The sequence below is a fragment of the Lissotriton helveticus genome, chromosome 7 (assembly GCF_964261635.1).
Source record: "Lissotriton helveticus chromosome 7, aLisHel1.1, whole genome shotgun sequence".
NCBI lineage: Eukaryota > Metazoa > Chordata > Amphibia > Caudata > Salamandridae > Lissotriton > Lissotriton helveticus.
Genome location: NC_136068.1, coordinates 509,615,449 through 509,633,564, shown reverse-complemented (window position 1 = coordinate 509,633,564; position 18,116 = coordinate 509,615,449). Strand labels below are relative to the sequence as shown.

At 43.5% G+C, this 18,116-nt stretch overlaps 1 protein-coding gene across 1 annotated transcript in view; it reads right to left on the bottom strand.

Moving 5' to 3' along the window:
- The window catches only part of LOC144768685 (uncharacterized), a 9,047,330-nt gene that overhangs the window by 2,648,770 nt on the left and 6,380,444 nt on the right, over window positions 1–18,116 (bottom strand). Inside the window, exons 40-42 of the mRNA XM_078652515.1 lie at window positions 7,537–7,572; window positions 5,383–5,418; window positions 3,231–3,266 (exon numbers count right to left, since the gene is read on the bottom strand). Of these exons, the coding sequence (XP_078508641.1) occupies window positions 3,231–3,266; window positions 5,383–5,418; window positions 7,537–7,572 (108 nt within the window). The remainder of the gene's footprint in view (window positions 1–3,230; window positions 3,267–5,382; window positions 5,419–7,536; window positions 7,573–18,116) is intronic.

Below are 18,116 nucleotides of genomic sequence, written 5' to 3'. Positions count from 1 at the left end.
GCCGAAGGTGGATGGGGAGGGAGTTCCATGTCTTGGCGCTAGGTAGGAGAAGGATCTGCCTCCGGCGGTGGCTCTTTGGATGCGTGGAACAGCGGCGAGGGCGAGGCTAGCGGACCGGAGCTGGCGGGTGGGCGTGTGGAAGGTCAGGCGGTCATTGAGGTACTTGGGGCCCAGTTTGTGGAGAGACTTGTGTGCGTGGGTGAGGAGCCTGAACGTGATCCTCTTGTTGACGGGGAGCTAGTGCAGGTTCTTCAGGTGGGCGGAGATGTGGCTGCGTCGAGGGATGTCCAGGATGAGTCGGGCGGAGGCGTTCTGGATGCGTTGGAGTCTTTTCTGTAGCTTGGCTGTGGTTCCGGCGTAGAGGGTATTTCTGTAGTCCAGACGGCTGGTGACGAGAGCCTGGGTGACCGTCTTCCTGGTTTCGACCGGGATCCATCGGAAGATCTTGCGGCGCATGCGGAGGGTGTGAAAGCATGAAGAGGAGACTGCGTTAACTTGTATGGTCATCGAGAGGGAGGAGTCCAGGATGAAGCCCAGGTTGCGTGCGTGATCTGTTGGCTATGGGGGCGGTGCCCAGGGCTGGAGGCCACTAGGAGTCGTCCCAGGCGGTGGGTGATGTTCCTAGGATGAGGACTTCCGTCTTGTCTGAGTTCAGTTTCAGGCGGCTGTTCTTCATCCACTCGGCGACGTCTTTCATCCCTTCGTGGAGGCTGGCTCTGGCGGTGTCGGGGTCTCTGGTGAGGGAGAGGATCAGCTGGGTGTTATCGGCGTAGGATATGATGTTGAGGTTGTGTTGGCGTGCGATGGCCGCGAGAGGTCTCATGTAGACGTTGAAGAGGGTGGGGCTGAGTGATGATCCTTGCGGGACGCCGCAGGTGATTTCGGTGGCCTCGGAGCGAAACGGGGGGAGGCGGACTCTCTGTGTTCTTCCAGCGAGGAACGAGATGATCCCCTTCAGTGCCTTCTCTTGGATACCGGTGTTGCTGAGGCGTTGGACTAGGGTGCGGTGGCAGACAGTGTCGAACGCGGCGGAGAGGTCCAGGAGGATGAGTGCCGCTGTTTCCCCTTTGTCGAAAAGGGTTCGGATGTCGTCTGTGGCTGCGATGAGGGCGGTCCATCAGGGCGTGGATATAACACCCCATCAGGCAGGTCGCATTCGTGGACTTCAGCGCCATACTGGCGGAGGAGAAAACCTTTTTAGCAGCCTGATCCTGCTTTCTCGACTCCTTTTCTGCTTGAACCTGTAGAAAAGCTCCCGTTGATCTTTTGGAACAGGCCGCCTGCACCACCAAACTTTCAGGCAGAGGGTGAGTGGATAAAAATTCTGGGTCATCAGAAGCAGCTCTGTACCTCCTGGCAACAGCCCTAGATACAGCCGGAGCTGATACAGGTTTCTTACAAACCTCTAATATTGGTTCTTTAAGGGCATCATTAAAAGGCAGCAATGGTTCAGTTACTGAAGAAGGAGAGTGAAGGACCTCTGTGAGAGGATTTGACTTAAACTCAGCAGTAGGTAGACCAATGTTCAATAAACGTGCAGCCTTCTTTATTACGACATGGTAAGGAGCCACATCTTTAGAGGGTTCATCAGATACTGAAACTAAATCCCACTCAGGGGACAGATCAAGGCCACTAGCCACTGAAAGGTCCTCAAATGGGTCCTCAGGCCCCTGCAACTCGCCCTCCTCCAAATTCTCCTCACGATACCTCTCTTCCTCCATCAGCCTCTGGGCTTCACGCCTCGACCTGAGCTTCACATTCGAAGCCGTCAGATCCACTGTCGGCTCCGTCGAAGCTGGTGCCGGCGCAGATCCCGACGCCGGACGAGGAAGAATCCCACAACGTCGCTCAGGGTTCGGCATCTGGGTTGATGGAATTGGCATCGAAGGAATCGGCGTCGATGGCTTCGGAGTCGAAGGCGTCGCCGGCGTCCGAAAATGCCAATGCGGCGCCGGAGCCGGCATAAAGGGCATAAAGGGAGCGGGGACATAAGTTTGGGGAACACCCAGACAAAACGCCATCGGACCCGTGGGACCAACAGGAGCCCCAGAGGGGTACATAGCTCTGGAATATATACCAAACATTGCATTAAGGAAATGCGTCGGATCCTGGCCTGGAGCCGAGAAGGCTGGGTTCGAACCCCCAGGCTGCTCTTGAGGGCGTGGAGTCGATACGACGTCGACTTCCTCTTCTGGCTGGTGCACCGGAGTCGACTGACCCTCAGGCAACTGAGCCTCTCCCTCTCCCACCATCTCCCCCTCACCTTCATCCTCCCGATCCGGAGGATGTAATGGAACCGGAGATGGATTCGCCGTCTGCCTCGGCGAACCTGGCTAATTCGCATGTGACGCCTCATCCCCGGTGTCATGATCTTCCGAAGCCGAAGAAACCACCACCTTCTCAATCAGCTTCACCTGCGACTTTGCCTTAGAACCCGAGTTCTTCCTCGAGCGATATCGGGATTCATGGGACCTCTTCTTATGCTTCTTTTTGGATGATCTCGAAGCATGGGCCGAGGACGAGTCCGATCGCGACCTCGAACGAGATTTTGACCTCGAGCGTCGAGTCCGCGACCTCGATTTTTTCTTCTCCTTACTTCCTTTAAGCTTCGCCACAAGAAGCTTAGCTTCTCTTTCCCAGAGATCCTTTGGTGTCATCTTCCTACAAGACTGGCAGTCTTCAACGTCGTGGTCGGAGCTTAAACACCACAAGCAGCATTCATGCGGATCCGTAATGGACATGGTCTTGCCGCATTCCCCACAGGCTTTAAACCCAGTCTTCTTCAAAGACATGTCGAAAGAGAAGACAATGAAACACGAACAATACAAGGAAACAAAGTTACAGCAAAAGCTACGGACGATCCTTAGAAAACTGTTTGCGTCGACGACGCGGAAAAAAGGGAACTGATGTCATCACGCCGGCGTGGGCCTATTATGGGGTCGGTGACGTCAGCGGAGTCGCGCGCGATGCCGTGCCTCTGTGACGTCGGTCCACATCGGCGCGAAGCTACTAAAAGAATCTCCGGATGCTGCTGACGCAGGGGGGATATTCACAAGGTGAGGAATCCACTGGCAGATGTATCCATCAGAAGGGCAAGCGCTCCAGCGTCCCACGTAGGGATAGTAAGTGCTATATAAATGTTCCAATACAATACATAACAATTACTGGTGATATACTGAAAAGCTTTTACATGTCTTATAACATCTTAGAGAAAAGAGAGATTTTCTCACCTGAGCGAGGAGCCGGGAGAGGGGCCTGTTCAGATCCTGAGTAAAACAAGAATAGTGCAAATTATTACAAGACGCACAAGTGCACAAGAGTGCAAACTGTGGAACCTTTCACGATTTCTATGTCAGAGAGTTAAATATGAAGCACTAAACTAGAACACAGAATGCTCCACCTCACTGCAGTGCAGGAATGTGGAGTATCCACTGGAAAAAAGAGAAATACCTTGTGATGTAAGGTACTGCACTTAAAATCAGAGCACTGCTGTGGCATCTTCGATCCTGCATGGAAGAAAAAATTACTTACCTTCTCGAACAATCTTTCTAGTGGATACTTTGTATACCTGCAGATTCCTCACTTTTTATATATCACAGGTGTCAGACTGAATTCAGAACGTTTCAATAGCTGTCCACTTTGATAGGAGAATGTAAGAAACTGAATTCTTGCTTGAGGGGGGTTGTAAACCGAAATCAAGCAACAACCACAATCCTTGTTCGGGTGAACCAAAACAGTCATTTAATTAACCTACCCTTTGGTAGCTTGGCACAAAACACTCACACTTAACTTAGATGCAGCATGTGAAGTGTTTATGCAGCACACAAACAGTAATGAAATGAAACCTAACACAAGAAGAATTCTGCACCAATTTAGAAAAATAATGAAAAGTTTACTAAATAATTTGACACCAAAACAACAAACATCCAGTCAGTAGAATGGGGTCAATTATTTTTTAGGTTCAAATCCTTTTATTGAGTTTGACATTGAAAAGAACAATACAAAAAAAACTACGACCAACATCCACTGGCAGGTGGGGACCAAGTGAAAAGGTAGAAAACTGAAGAGAATAGACAAAGAGATGGGGATAATAGAGTGGGGGAAATTAATTACCTATTTAGCTAAAATGATGGCCTTCAACATAGAAACAAGGTATATCGTTTGTCTAGAAACTGAAGGTGAGTGCCATATCAATCAATACTGTTTTTGTGGGTATAAGGTGGAGGATGCGTAAGTAGACTGGGCATGTCAATTCTAAGAATTATTGGGACAGGAATTTCAGTCAGGGTCCCCACATATTGTTGAATTGAGGCAGCGTCTGCTCTACTGAGGATGTTAGCTTCTCCATGGCAAGGAGATCCCAGATTTTGTAGATTCAGTCTGAGTGAGTGGGTATTGTAGCTGGACCCAAAGTGCTAGCAATACTTGCCTGGTAGGGCATAGAGCCAGAGTGATGGCTCGTCCACGCGTGGATTTCAAGGGTAAGTCAGGGCATTCAGGAGACCCGGGAGAATGTAGCTCGGCAATCTGGGGAGTTCAATGTTATACATTTGGTCAATGGAGGCAAAGACTTTAGACCAGCACTGCTAAAGCTTTGTACACTGCCAAAGAAAGTGGGTTAAAGTTCCCACTTGGTCGCAGCCCCTCCAGCAACATGCATATCCATCTCTCTTCCATTGAGCTGTTTGCGCAGGGATATGGTACCTATAGTGGGATTTTTTGAGGAATGTTCCTTTGCCTGAGGTGCTATGTACTGAAAAATGGGAATGGGCTCACTTTTGAAGGCTGACCATTCTTTGGATGTGAAGAGGCGTTCACACATTTCTCCTAGCGCAACAGTGCTGAGGATTTGACGGGGTTCTGTAGAGTGTTGAGAAATATATATAAGTCGGAGAAGGGACGTCATCAGTATTTCTAGTGCAAAGCCATTTCTCAAATGGTAAGAGAGGATGGCTCGCATGAGGCAGATGCAGGACTAAGTGACCCAGTGCTGGATGGCTAAGTACTGACACTGAGTGCCGGATGGGATATGATAATGTCACTGGATCTGTGCAAAGTCCAACTGCGCCCATCTCTTTCACCTTCTCCATCCATCATTCTACTAAGCCCGTGTTCCTATAATATGATAAACCTTCCTCAGTGATCATAGAGCACAACATGTAAACACTTTCCTCACTGGATCAACATAAAGTACACACAAGTCTAACAACACACCCCACATTGCGTAGCGTGCTATCCAGAAGGGCAAGCGCTCCAGCGTCCCACATAGGGATAGTAAGTGCTATATAAATGTTCTAATACAATACATAACAATTACTGGTGATATACTGAAAAGCTTTTACATGTCTTATAACATCTTATAGAAAAGAGAGATTTTCTCACCTGAGCGAGGAGCCGGGAGAGGGGCCTGTTCAGATCCTGAATAAAACAAGAATAGTGCAAATTATTACAAGACGCACAAGTGCACAAGAGTGCAAACTGTGGAACCTTTCAGGATTTCTATGTCAGAGAGTTAAATATGAAGCACTAAACTAGAACACAGAATGCTCCACCTCACTGCAGTGCAGGAATGTGGAGTATCCACTGCAAAAAAGAGAAATACCTTGTGATCTAAGGTACTGCACTTAAAATCAGAGCACTGATGTGGCATTTTCGATCCTGCATGGAAGAAAAAGTTACTTACCTTCTGGAACAATCTTTCTAGTGGACACTTTGTATACCTGCAGATTCCTCACTTTTTATATATCGCAGGTGTCAGACTGAATTCAGAAACCTTTCAAAAGCTGTCCACTTTGATAGGAGAATGTAAGAAACTGAATTCTTGTTTGAGGGGGGGTTGTAAACCGAAATCAAGCAACAACCACAATCCTTGTTCGGGTGAACCAAAACAGTCATTTAATTAACCTACCCTTTGGTAGCTTGGCACAAAACACTCACACTTAACTTAGATGCAGGATGTGAAGTGTTTTGCAGCACACAAACAGTAATGAAATGAAACCTAACACAAGAAAAATTCTGCACCAATTTAGAAAAAGAATGAAAAGTTTACTAAATAATTTGACACCAAAACAACAAAAATCCAGTCAGTAGAATAGGGGCAATTACTTTTTAGGTTCAAATCCTTTTATTGAGTTTGACATTGAAAAGAACAATACAAAAAAAACTACGACCAACATCCACTGGCGGGTGGGGACCAAGTGAAAAGGTAGAAAACTGAAGAGAATAGACAAAGAGATGGGGATAGTAGAGTGGGGGAAATTAATTACCTATTTAGCTAAAATGATGGCCTTCAACATAGAAACAAAGTATACCGCTTGTCTAGAAACTGAAGGTGAGTGCCATATCAGTCAATACTGTTTTTGTGGGTATAAGGTGGAGGATGCGTAAGTAGACTGGGCATGTCAATTCTAAGAATTCTTGGGACAGGAATTTCAGTCAGGGTCCCCACATATTGTTGAATTGAGGCAGCTTCTGCTCTACTGAGGATGTTAGCTTCTCCATGGCAAGGAGATCCCAGATTTTGTAGATTCAGTCTGAGTGAGTGGGTATTGTAGCTGGACCCAAAGTGCTAGCACTACTTGCCTGGCAGGGCATAGAGCCAAAGTGATGGCTCGTCCACGCGTGGATTTCAAGGGTAAGTCAGGGCATTCAGGAGACCCGGGAGAATGTAGCTCGGCAATCTGGGGAGTTCGATGTTATACATTTGGTCAATGGAGGCAAAGACTTTAGACCAGTACTGCTAAAGCTTTGTTCACTGCCAAAGAAAGTGGGTTAAAGTTCCCACTTGGTCGCAGCCCCATCAGCAACATGCATATCCATCTCTCTTCCATTGAGCTGTTTGTGCAGGGATATAGTACCTATAGTGGGATTTTTTGAGGAATGTTCCTTTGCCTGAGGTGCTATGTACTGAAGAATGGGAATGGGCTCACTTTTGAAGGCTGACCATTCTTTGGATGTGAAGAGGCGTTTGCACATTTCTCCTAGCGCAACAGTGCTGAGGATTTGACAGGGTTCTGTAGAGTGTTGAGAAATATATATAAGTCGGAGAGGGGACGTCATCAGTATTTCTAGTGTAAAGCCATTTCTCAAATGGTAAGAGAGGATGGCTCGCATGAGGCAGATGCAGGACTAAGTGACCCAGTGCTGGATGGCTAAGTACTGACATTGAGTGGCGGATGGGATATGATAATGTCACTGGATCTGTGCAAAGTCCAACTGCGCCCATCTCTTTCACCCTTCTCCATCCATCATTCTACTAAGCCCTGGGTCCTATAATATGATAAACCTACCTCAGTGGTCATAGCGCACAACATGTCAACATTTGCCTCACAGGATCAACATAAAGTACACACACGTCTAACAACACACTCCACATTGCATAGCGTGCTATCCAGAAGGACAAGCACTCCAGCGTCCCACGTAGGGATAGTAAGTGCTATATAAATTTCCCAATACAATACATAACAATTACTGATGATATACTGAAAAGCTTTTACATGTCTTATAACATCTTAGAGAAAAGAGAGATTTTCTCACCTGAGCGAGGAGCCGGGAGAGGGGCCTGTTCAGATCCTGAGTAAAACAAGAATAGTGCAAATTATTACAAGACGCACAAGTGCACAAGAGTGCAAACTGTGGAACCTTTCAGGATTTCTATGTCAGAGAGTTAAATATGAAGCACTAAACTAGAACACAGAATGCTCCACCTCACTGCAGTGCAGGAATGTGGAGTATCCACTGCAAAAAAGAGAAATACCTTGTGATCTAAGGTACTGCACTTAAAATCAGAGCACTGATATGGCATTTTCGATCCTGCATGGAAGAAAAAGTTACTTACCTTCTGGAACAGTCTTTCTAGTGGACACTTTGTATACCTGCAGATTCCTCACTTTTTATATATCGCAGGTGTCAGACTGAATTCAGAAACCTTTCAATAGCTGTCCACTTTGATAGGAGAATGTAAGAAACTGAATTCTTGCTGGAGGGGGGGTTGTAAACCGAAATCAAGCAACAACCACAATCCTTGTTCGGGTGAACCAAAACATCATTTAATTAACCTACCCTTTGGTAGCTTGGCACAAAACACTCACACTTAACTTAGATGCAGGATGTGAAGTGTTTTGCAGCACACAAACAGTAATGAAATGAAACCTAACACAAGAAAAATTCTGCACCAATTTAGAAAAAGAATGAAAAGTTTACTAAATAATTTGACACCAAAACAACAAAAATCCAGTCAGTAGAATAGGGGGGGTTGTAAACTGAAATCAAGCTGTAGTGTAGTTCCTACATTCCCAACAGGCTCTGTGCATTGGAATAATATAAACAGCAGTGTAGACGTAGGACTGAGGTCGACTAGGTCTCTACTGACTATATTAGACTTAATTAGTTTTGCCAGCTAGCTCAGAGGTCACTAGAAACTTTCTCGAATGTTCAGGAAAGAGTTAACTCTCCTGATTTAGACAAGAAGGGATTAGCCTCTGACAACCGCATAAACATGACAACTTTGCTCCCTCAGAATAAAGAGTGTATCTCTAGAGTCGTGTGAAAACAATAGATGGTTATTTCACTCAGTCAATCGTGCATACTTAGTTTCACCAGAGTGCAGAGAAAAAAAGAGACGGGCGTTTTCAATAAAAGGTGTTATTTATTGAGCAGTCTTCTTTCTCATGCAAGAGAAATGAATTGCCACAATTGCAATACTTATCATAAAGTAAAGTGCGTACAGTAAAAGGAGTATTATGAAATAATACTGTAAAAGCTTTGATATGGTTTCTTAGCCATATGATACTTTAGAATGGATATAATATATATATAAACATAAAAACATTAACTAACGTACTCAACTGGTGCTTCTAATCTACGCCTACCCCGGTGTACCTGACCTAAGCCTAATACGTGGGAAGGAGTAAGTAAGTAGCAGTTTTAAGTTAAGTTGGTTACTGCCAAGGAATCTGAATCAAGAATTCTCTCAAGGGTTTAGTCAGCTCAGTACCTGGATAATAGAATGTAGGAGGTCTTGTATCTCTCTCAGGACTCGATATCCCAGCAACCCGCAAGGGTATCTGGAACCACCGGAGCTGGATTTTCTCGGCAGGAGAAAAGACAGCGTCTCTCTCAGTGCGTCAAAAGGGAGGGGCGGCTTCCGTGACCTCTCTCATCAGCTGGGCTCTCGGGCAAGTAGATAGCCGCTCTGCTCCAAACCACTGTGTGTTTGCTTAAGGCAACGTTGGTATATTTATACCTGAAAGGTGCCGGGTTTGACGTAAGGTTGGACATAAGACGCCAATAAAAGATGTCACTAAGAACTGGCCGTTCTTTCAGTGCTCGCAGGAGTTCTAGGACAAATCAAAACATAAGCATGGGGAATTCCCAGGTTGCTGGAGGTTTGGTTTGTTTAGTTTAAAGAACCCGTTGTACTTTCTAGGAGTCTAGGGAAGTAGCTGCATGGGCTATGACTAAATATTGATATGATTCTTATGCCTTTATAAGGATATTATTTATTATAACCACATAAGTGGATAAATCGGGAATATCGAATAAGGGTCCTAGATAGAAACACAACACCCACTCCACGAATTAATGTCCATCATTACTAAAACTAAGCAATATTAAACATATAACGATGCATGTGTGTTTTCCAACCCACCCCAAAATACATAATTCGCATTTGAAATGGTATATGGTAAATACACGAAAATGAGTATTGGTACTGTACGCTTTTCAAGCAGTGGTATCATTCAGTTAAATGCATATTATATCAGCTGAATGAATTGCGAAAATTACACATGAAATGGCTCTGAATACAGAAAAGAAGGTCGAGACCATTTCATCACATATTTATATAAATGCTGTACATGTGCTAGAGGCTGAGGTAAAATATTGTCTCTAGAGTTCCTAAATTAGAAGCTCTGTTCTCTAAGAATAGTTCTACTTTAAGCAGATTACCATGTGCCAAAAAAAGGGTAAATATTTTGGAAGTGAAAAAAATAATTTTGCTTTCAGGGAAAAAAAAATAGTTCCAAATGTTTTCAGTAGCTGTGTTTATCAAAAACTGAAGGCCGAATTCAGAGTTCAGGGAACGCTGTGTGCTCGTTGTTTTAAAAGTTATTCTCGTTGTTCAGGGGAGAACATCATTTCAGACAGACTTGCAAAAAATTGGTCTACGACATCAGGTGAAAGTTCGACCAAGTTCAAAAAAGTTGAAATTGTGCACATGTGAGAATGATTGCTATCATCGATGTCGGGATCAGCAATGCTCACAGAAGGTTGTACCTGTTTGGTGCTGCTTTCCTCTCGTACTTCACCACCACCTACTCGTAGTGGTGAAGTCTCAACGAATGCCGTCATCAGAATAGGTAGCCGCTGGGGACAACACGATGCATGAGTCGTTACAGGACCTAGCAAAGTATCGAAATCCATTGGTACTGCTGATGGTAGTGTAAGACAGATGTCCAACACGCATTCTTCTCCGCATAGCAGACATCGAAGCACAAGTAAGATGCAATTCTGCCAGATTGGTCTGAATGAAAGAAACCAAGTTGTACTTAGATCTCTAAGCCGGGCAAATCCGAGGACTTTAGTGATGCGGTCCCGGTAGCGTATAGCTAGGATCGTTTCTCCCATCGTTGCTGGAGTCTTGTCTGTGGCTTGGCTTGCCATATCGGAGCAGAAGAATCAAAAATAAAATTCCTGCTACGAGTCCCAATAGAAGAGGCAGACTGCCAAAAATGGAATGCACAAAATTCGGGATAATGCCCAGAACTGTTTCAAAGGGTGCTAACAGTCCCGAAAAAATTGTCTTAAATACATGTGCGATGCCACTGGTATCAGACATGTTTAACATTTGACCTAACATTTCTACGAAATGTACGGGGCAATTTGTTGATAATAGGGAATGTATCTCTGCCGCTGTCCTTGCAACTTGCAGATCATACGTTTCTTTGGACGAGGTCAAAGGCACAGTTGTCTGTAGAATAATAGACTTCATTCTGCTTAAAGTATCAATTCGAATAGAAGAGATATTCAAATAAGGCCATATTGCCGCCTCCATGTCTGGATTGCTGCTTGGATACAATACTTGCATACAGCAAGTGACCATGGAACTAACGCTCACAAGATAGGCTTTTCCTGGCACCATGCCACAACAGCTGTGGTCACTGGTGCACAGAGATAATATCGACTCCAAAATATCGTTTGGACAGAATATCGAGTTTTAAATATCGTTTGGACAAAATATCGACAGGACAGAATATCGACAGTCAAAATATCGTTTTTAAGGTAAGTGAAGTAATATCGACTGTAAATACTATAGAAAGTGAAGATATCCAAGTATATAATCTAGATAGTAAAAAATATCGTTTTTTAAATAATATTTAATTATTTATAGTGTTTTTATGTTATAATATGTGTGAAAAGTGTCATTTTATGTTATAATTATTTTTAATTAATGATTTTTTTAAATTATTGTGTAATTTTATTCTGTAGCGGGTTGTGGGTTTATAGGGGAATAGGGTGGGAAGTAATTTAATTATAATTAATTAAATATGTAAATTTATTAATTGGTAGTAATAATTAATTAATTGGTAATTAAATAATATATGTTAATTATTTAAAATTTAATTGGTAATTAATTTAATTTAATTGATTAATTGCTAATTATGTTAAATTAAAGGGGTATTTTTAGGGTTCAGGGTCAGTTTTTAGTTTTTGGGTAAAGGGGTATTTTTAGGGTTCAGGGTCAGTTTTTAGTTTTTGGGTAAAGGGGTATTTTTAGGGTTCAGGGTAAGTTTTGGGTTTTTGGGTAAAGGGGTGTTTTTAGGGTTCAGGGTCAGTTTTTAGTTTTTGGGTAAAGGGGTATTTTTAGGGTTCAGGGTCAGTTTTTAGTTTTTGGGTAAAGGGGTATTTTTAGGGTTCAGGGTCAGTTTTGGGTTTTTGGGTAAAGGGGTATTTTTAGGGTTCAGGGTCAGTTTTTAGTTTTTGGGTAAAGGGGTATTTTTAGGGTTCAGGGTCAGTTTTTAGTTTTTGGGTAAAGGGGTATTTTTAGGGTTCAGGGTCAGTTTTGGGTTTTTGGGTAAAGGGTTTTTTTAGGGTTCAGGGTCAGTTTTGGGTTTTTGGGGTACAGGGGTACAGTGTAAAAATAAAGTAAAATTAAATTTACATTAATTTAATTTAATGAAATTAAATTAAATTAAATTATATTAAAATATTTTTAAATAATTTAAATTAAAAAAATTATTATATACTTACCAATACTTACGTTGTAATGGTAGTGCGTTGTAAAAGTTGCGTTGTAACGTCATATATCCACTGTTGCACTCTTTGCAGTGGGAATAGTAATTTTAACCCCTACGCTATCCAACGCTTTCCCTACTGTTGCACCCACTGGAGTGGGAATAGTAATTTTTACTCTTTTGTATTTGTACGTTAATAATATTGGCTATTATTTAATTAAATTGTGTTACTATATATATATATATATGTTTTAAGAAATATGATAAAAAAATATTATTTTTTTACTTTCATTAATTATTTCATTATTAAAAGTTATTTTAAGTATTGTTAATTATATTTTAGTAATTAATTTTTTATATTAATGTAATTAAACATTGTTTTTATTAAAGTCGATATTTTTTACAACTATATTTTTGTAAACGATATTTTGTACTCGATATTTTTGTACTTACCTGTTTGTACATACAAACTCGATATTTTGGCTGTAGATATTTTTTCCTCGATATTTTGGGTAGTCGATATTTTGGCAGTCGATATTATTTCAGTGATCCGTGGTCACTTATTAGAACGTAGCTGCCGTTGGAAAGCTGTCTAAAGAATGTCTCTATCTGTGTTGGAGGAGTTCCATGCAGGTGACATGAAAGGTTATTTGAAGACCCTTCACAAGCTCCGTGCAAGTTAATACCTTGACACAGAAGTGTACCGCTTAGTGATTTTTTACAATTGTTACCACTAAGAAATACCTCCTTTTTCCTTTCACTATAACATTTGTGTTTATAAGGTAATTTCCATGTTGACTTGATGTATCCTTTACCCAACCTTTCATACTGGCCCGCTGGTATATACTCTTGGCAATATTTAAACTGGAAAATTGTTATCGGAATTGTAATTATTCCGTGTATTATCCATTCAATGACACGTCTTTCTGACATTGTCAATGGTAATCTCTCAAGTTTTTCAATGCTCAGAATCGTATAGCCTGCTCCTTTTTGCGCCAAACTGATTTGTTTATCAGTAAGGTTAAAGATAGAGAATAATGAAGTTGTGTTGATTAAACGCCATGGCACGTAGCCTGAACGCAGATTTTGCAACGTCCAGCCAAGCTGTACAATAGAACGTAATTGGGACTGACCATGTTGTAACATTAGTAAGTCCTGCTCTATTATATCAATAGCAGATGATACAATACTGCCCAGTGAATATATTCTGGAGGACAGAGTCGTTAACCCATTGTCCACAACAGAACGTGATTTTTCCAAATTAATACGATCGATTTCTCGTATTTTTTCTGCTGTTTCAATTTGTGTTACTTTCCAAGCCTCGTTGTATGCAGCGTATATACCGGCCGCTATGAAACGTTTTTGACATTGTTTGCGTGGTCCCAGTATGAAATCACGCAAGTCAGCACCGTCTTTAAGTAAAGTCAAGTGTTGCTTGATTTCAGCCAGTGTGGATTTCTGTAGCCACTCAAGGCATAGTTTCCCTACACTGTATGTTGTGACTATCCCTGGATGTTGTCTCTGGGAGTATCTTGGGTCTGGCCTGTTCTGTTTGAACCCCTGTATTTTGTTCAGGAATCTATCTTGACAGTTATTTGTGTCTGTGGGCCAGATCAACCATTTTTTCCAATCAGGATGTGTTCTGTTTTGGTGTAAAATATGGAATACGTCTATCTCAACATCTGTAGTGCTATTACTATCAGGTATGGCTTCGGAATAGACGATTTATTTAAATCTTTTATCTTGGCTAGTCCAAGACAGGTGGTTTGCTGAATGGTGTCATTCAGGAATATTAATTGTTCTGGGATCATGCAGGCTCTAAATAATGCTTCTAAACCTTGGACCTGCCATTATTTTGTACCCCAGATGGATTTTGTTTCAATGTTTTTTTTCCAGAATTCAAAACCAAATGTAGTCATTTTTTCATAAAATGTTTCAGAATAAATCAATTTAGTATTTGTCAACATTGTTTTCATTCCTGTCTTATTTAACATTTTAAAATAAAACGTTTCTGCATCACTTGTGTTAAACCCTGAGAAGTATGGGAATTTCTCATAAAATGTTTTCGAGCTGCCTTTAGGCGGTGTTGCACAATGTTCCCATTGGTTATAATTAAAACATTTCTAGGCTGTGCAGATTTATGCAAATAGTGATGACCAAAATGATTATAGCAGTACATTTCTTCATATTTTGCTGAACCCTGCAAATAATCATGTTCTGTGAATTTAGCTGACATTCCTAAATCTGACATCATATTATTAATGTTTTCAAAGTCCCAATCATCAGAGAAAGTACTTGTTTTTACAAAGTCACTTAATGAAACCTTGAACTGGTGTAGATATTTCAAGAGCTCAATCGGACCATAAATTTCATAATCCGTTTTGTCCTATGCTACCCCACCGGGTATTGGATTGGCTGTGATGTTCACTGATGACAGTTCTCTTTTCTCGATGTGAGATGACTTGTGAGGCTTTAGGACCAAGTTGATGTTCTGACTTGCTGTGTCCATTGTACTGTATTTTCCTTCAATGAATTTTCCCAAACAAAGAATCATGATGAGCCAAAGTAGGAGGAAAAGTACACCTAACACAATCCAAAATTCAATCCATGGTGAAATCAGATAGGTTTCTTTTAGTTGATGAAAGAGTTCAGTTACCTTGTCTTTGAAAGTTTTTGTTGCTGGCGTTTCTTCATGTTCACTTGGATCATCAGAAAAGTCATCAAAATTGATGAAGTAGCCAGATGCAGTTCTGTCAATTGTTGGAATTGCTTCCGGATTTTCTTTAGTCTTTGGATCTTTCTTGGAGACATTAGTATAGTCTGATGCTACATCATTGTAGACAGGTGTTTCTTGATGAACTGTTGCAATTTGGGTTTCAAGAGGCACAAGTTCCATGCTTTGTTGCATAGTCCTTTTTTATTCACTGCAGGTTTATCAAATGTGATTAGTCTCGCAGTTTGAACCTCTTGGATTGTATCAAATTTTGGTATTCTGCTATTTCTTGGGAGTCCACTGGGCCTACTACTTATTATTGGCCACATGATTGTGGTTTTACCAGGTCGATGGATACAACTCTGTTCTCCTTTTTACCAGCAAGGGGCGGTAGTACAATTGATCTTGTTCCGCTGACAGCTAAGACAGGTGTTGCTTTTCTGTAAGAAGGCCTAAATTCCTTCTTCACCGCGATCTTCTCTCTGACCAGATCCCCAATCTTTGGAATCCAGACAGGTCTTGCTGGGACAGGTGGTTTTTCTTCAGTGGCTGTTGGCTTTAATGTTATATTGCTCAGACTTCTTCTTGTTTCATTTAAGTCCTGTAAAACAGCCAAACGGTCTTTGATATTAAAGGATTTTTCTTCTACCACTGAAGTGTGACTATCTAGATCCTGAATGTGCATTCTAGTACCGAACAATAGTTCGTACGGAGTGAGACCTTTTAGAGAATTTCTTGGCAGATTATTAAGACTACGTTGGACACTTGTTAAATTGTTGACCCACCCATCACCCGAACCTAATACCCTCGCCGTTATAGATTGCTTTATGTCCCGGTTTTTTCTTTCCACTACCGCATTTCCCTCAGGATGGAATGGAGAAGAGTACCGCAATGCAATGCCCATGCTGGCCATGGCCTCCTTGTAAGCCCGAGAGCTAAACGCAGGACCCTGGTCAGAATGTAGCATGCCAATTGCGTATGTGCCGATAAAGACTCGCAAATCTTTTATAACAGTTCTGGCGTCAGCCGAATGCTGGTGTCTACATTTTTTTTTTTTTATCTTTATTTATTTTATCAGAGAAAGCAGAATGAAGGGAAAAAAAGCGACAATCTCGCACAACTTCCCTCACAGGGGGCATAAGTAGAGGCTGAAAATAAGGGCAAAGAGTTCTACAGAGCGACCATCATTCAATTTGTACAGCAGTGCAATGATGCACTAGGACATTTAGGTGCAAGACCAAGCTGGACACAGTTCAGGATCACGAAGGGCGGTATGCTCTGCGAGGTTGGAGTAGAGCACGAAACACTCCGCCCGCTACGTCGATGCCGTACAAGCCTCATTCTTCAGCGAGAGTGCCGCCAGAAACGAACGAAGAAAGAACTTACCTTCCCACCCCCCTGGTGGTGACAAAGTGCAATCATTCATTCAACCTGATTCTCATTCACACCTGAAAGAGATGGAGAGCTCGCCCCGTGGACGGGCATACTGCAGAAGGCAAACCTCTTGAGAGGAAGCGGACCAAGGGTCCCCAGCGGAAAATAAAATTCTTGAAATCGCCCAGGAAGATGTCCGCCACCCGTTCCATGCTCAGTAGTTGCCACAACTTCGCATGCCACCGGGAAATCGCCGGTGCCTCCGGTTTTTTCCAGGCCGCTGCTAGGGTAAGTTTGGCAGCCCCGATACACAGCCACAAGATCTTTTTGTCTGCCCGGGTCTGGTGCTCGAGCGCCGGGTCTCGAAGACCCAGCAGCACATGGGCCATTAAGTCAGCTATTGGGTAACCAAGGATTCCTTTGATATGGGACAGGATCTCTTCCCAGTATGGCCGAATGACCGGGCAGTCCCACCAGATATGGCAGAAATCCCCCAGCAATCCACAGCCTCTCCAGCACCTATCCGACGAAGACGGGAAGATGCGATGAAGTTTGGACGGGTACAGATACCAGTCCATGAGAGTTTTAAGATGGGCCTCCCTCAAGTCCAGCGAGTGATTATGTGCAGCAATGTCCCGCCACAGGCAAGACCACTCCCCGTCAGAAATGTCCCGTCCAAGGAGTTTCTCCCAGTGTCCCATATACCGGGGGCGAGGCGACACAGCAGAGGTAAGCAGTAGATTATAAAGAAAGGAGATGACGCCCTTCATGGAAGTGGTCCGAAGATGAAGGACTCAAAGGGAGAGGGGGGGCCTCGTGGCCGCATCGTTGACAACCGGGGATGTGGCCCAATGAAGCATGTGAAGGTGGCGGAATCTCTCGGAGGGTGGGACTCCATAGTCCCGCCTACAGTTCGCAAAGGTAAGCGGGGTATCGCCATGAAACAGGTGCGTAAGAGCCCTACAGCCTCCCTCCCTCCATATCTCGAAAGGGCCTTCATGCAACGCCGGTGGGAAGGTCGGGTTAAAGTGTATCGGTGTGAAGGGGGATGGGAACGTAGTCCAGCGCTCGTCATTAGACACTGTATCCCAAACCTTCAGGGTGGTGCTGGTGGGGGTACTGATGTATGCGTTCTTTGGCCTATCCTTCTTGGGTTTCCACGCCAGATCCCAGATTGATCTCCCCGCCACACTTCTGTACACGTGCAGCCAATGTTTTTCCGAGAACTGCTGGGACCATTCCACTAAAACCCGTAACTGCGTAGCTTTGTAATATAGGTGCATATCGGGGAGGCTCACTCCCCCTCCCCTCGCGGCCGCTGCAGAGTGGCGAAGGAGAATCGCGCCCAACCCCCCTGCCAGACAAAGTGGAGCATCTGGGTTTTGAGGCGCCGGAAGAAGTCCGCCTCCATCGGTATAGGGAGTGCCTGAAACAGATATAAAAACTTGGGCAGGAGGACCATCTTAAGCGCGTGTATTCTACCCAGCCACGAGATGTATTTTGGTTTCCAGCGGTCCAAGTCCACCGAGTCTGCGCCAGCAACAGGGGGAAGTTCGCAGAATATAATTTCCCTATCGAGGAAGTCAGCCGAACCCCTAGGTACAGAATGGAATGGGAGGCCCATGGCAGCGGGGTGAGTGGCCGCACATCGTCCACTTCCCCCGAGGAGAGTGTCAGATTGAGAACATACGATTTATCGTAATTTACTTTGAAACCTGCCACCTCCTCGAAGCTCAATAACACCTTCTGGATGTGTGGAAGGGAGTGAGCCGGATCCATGACAGACAATGCTGATA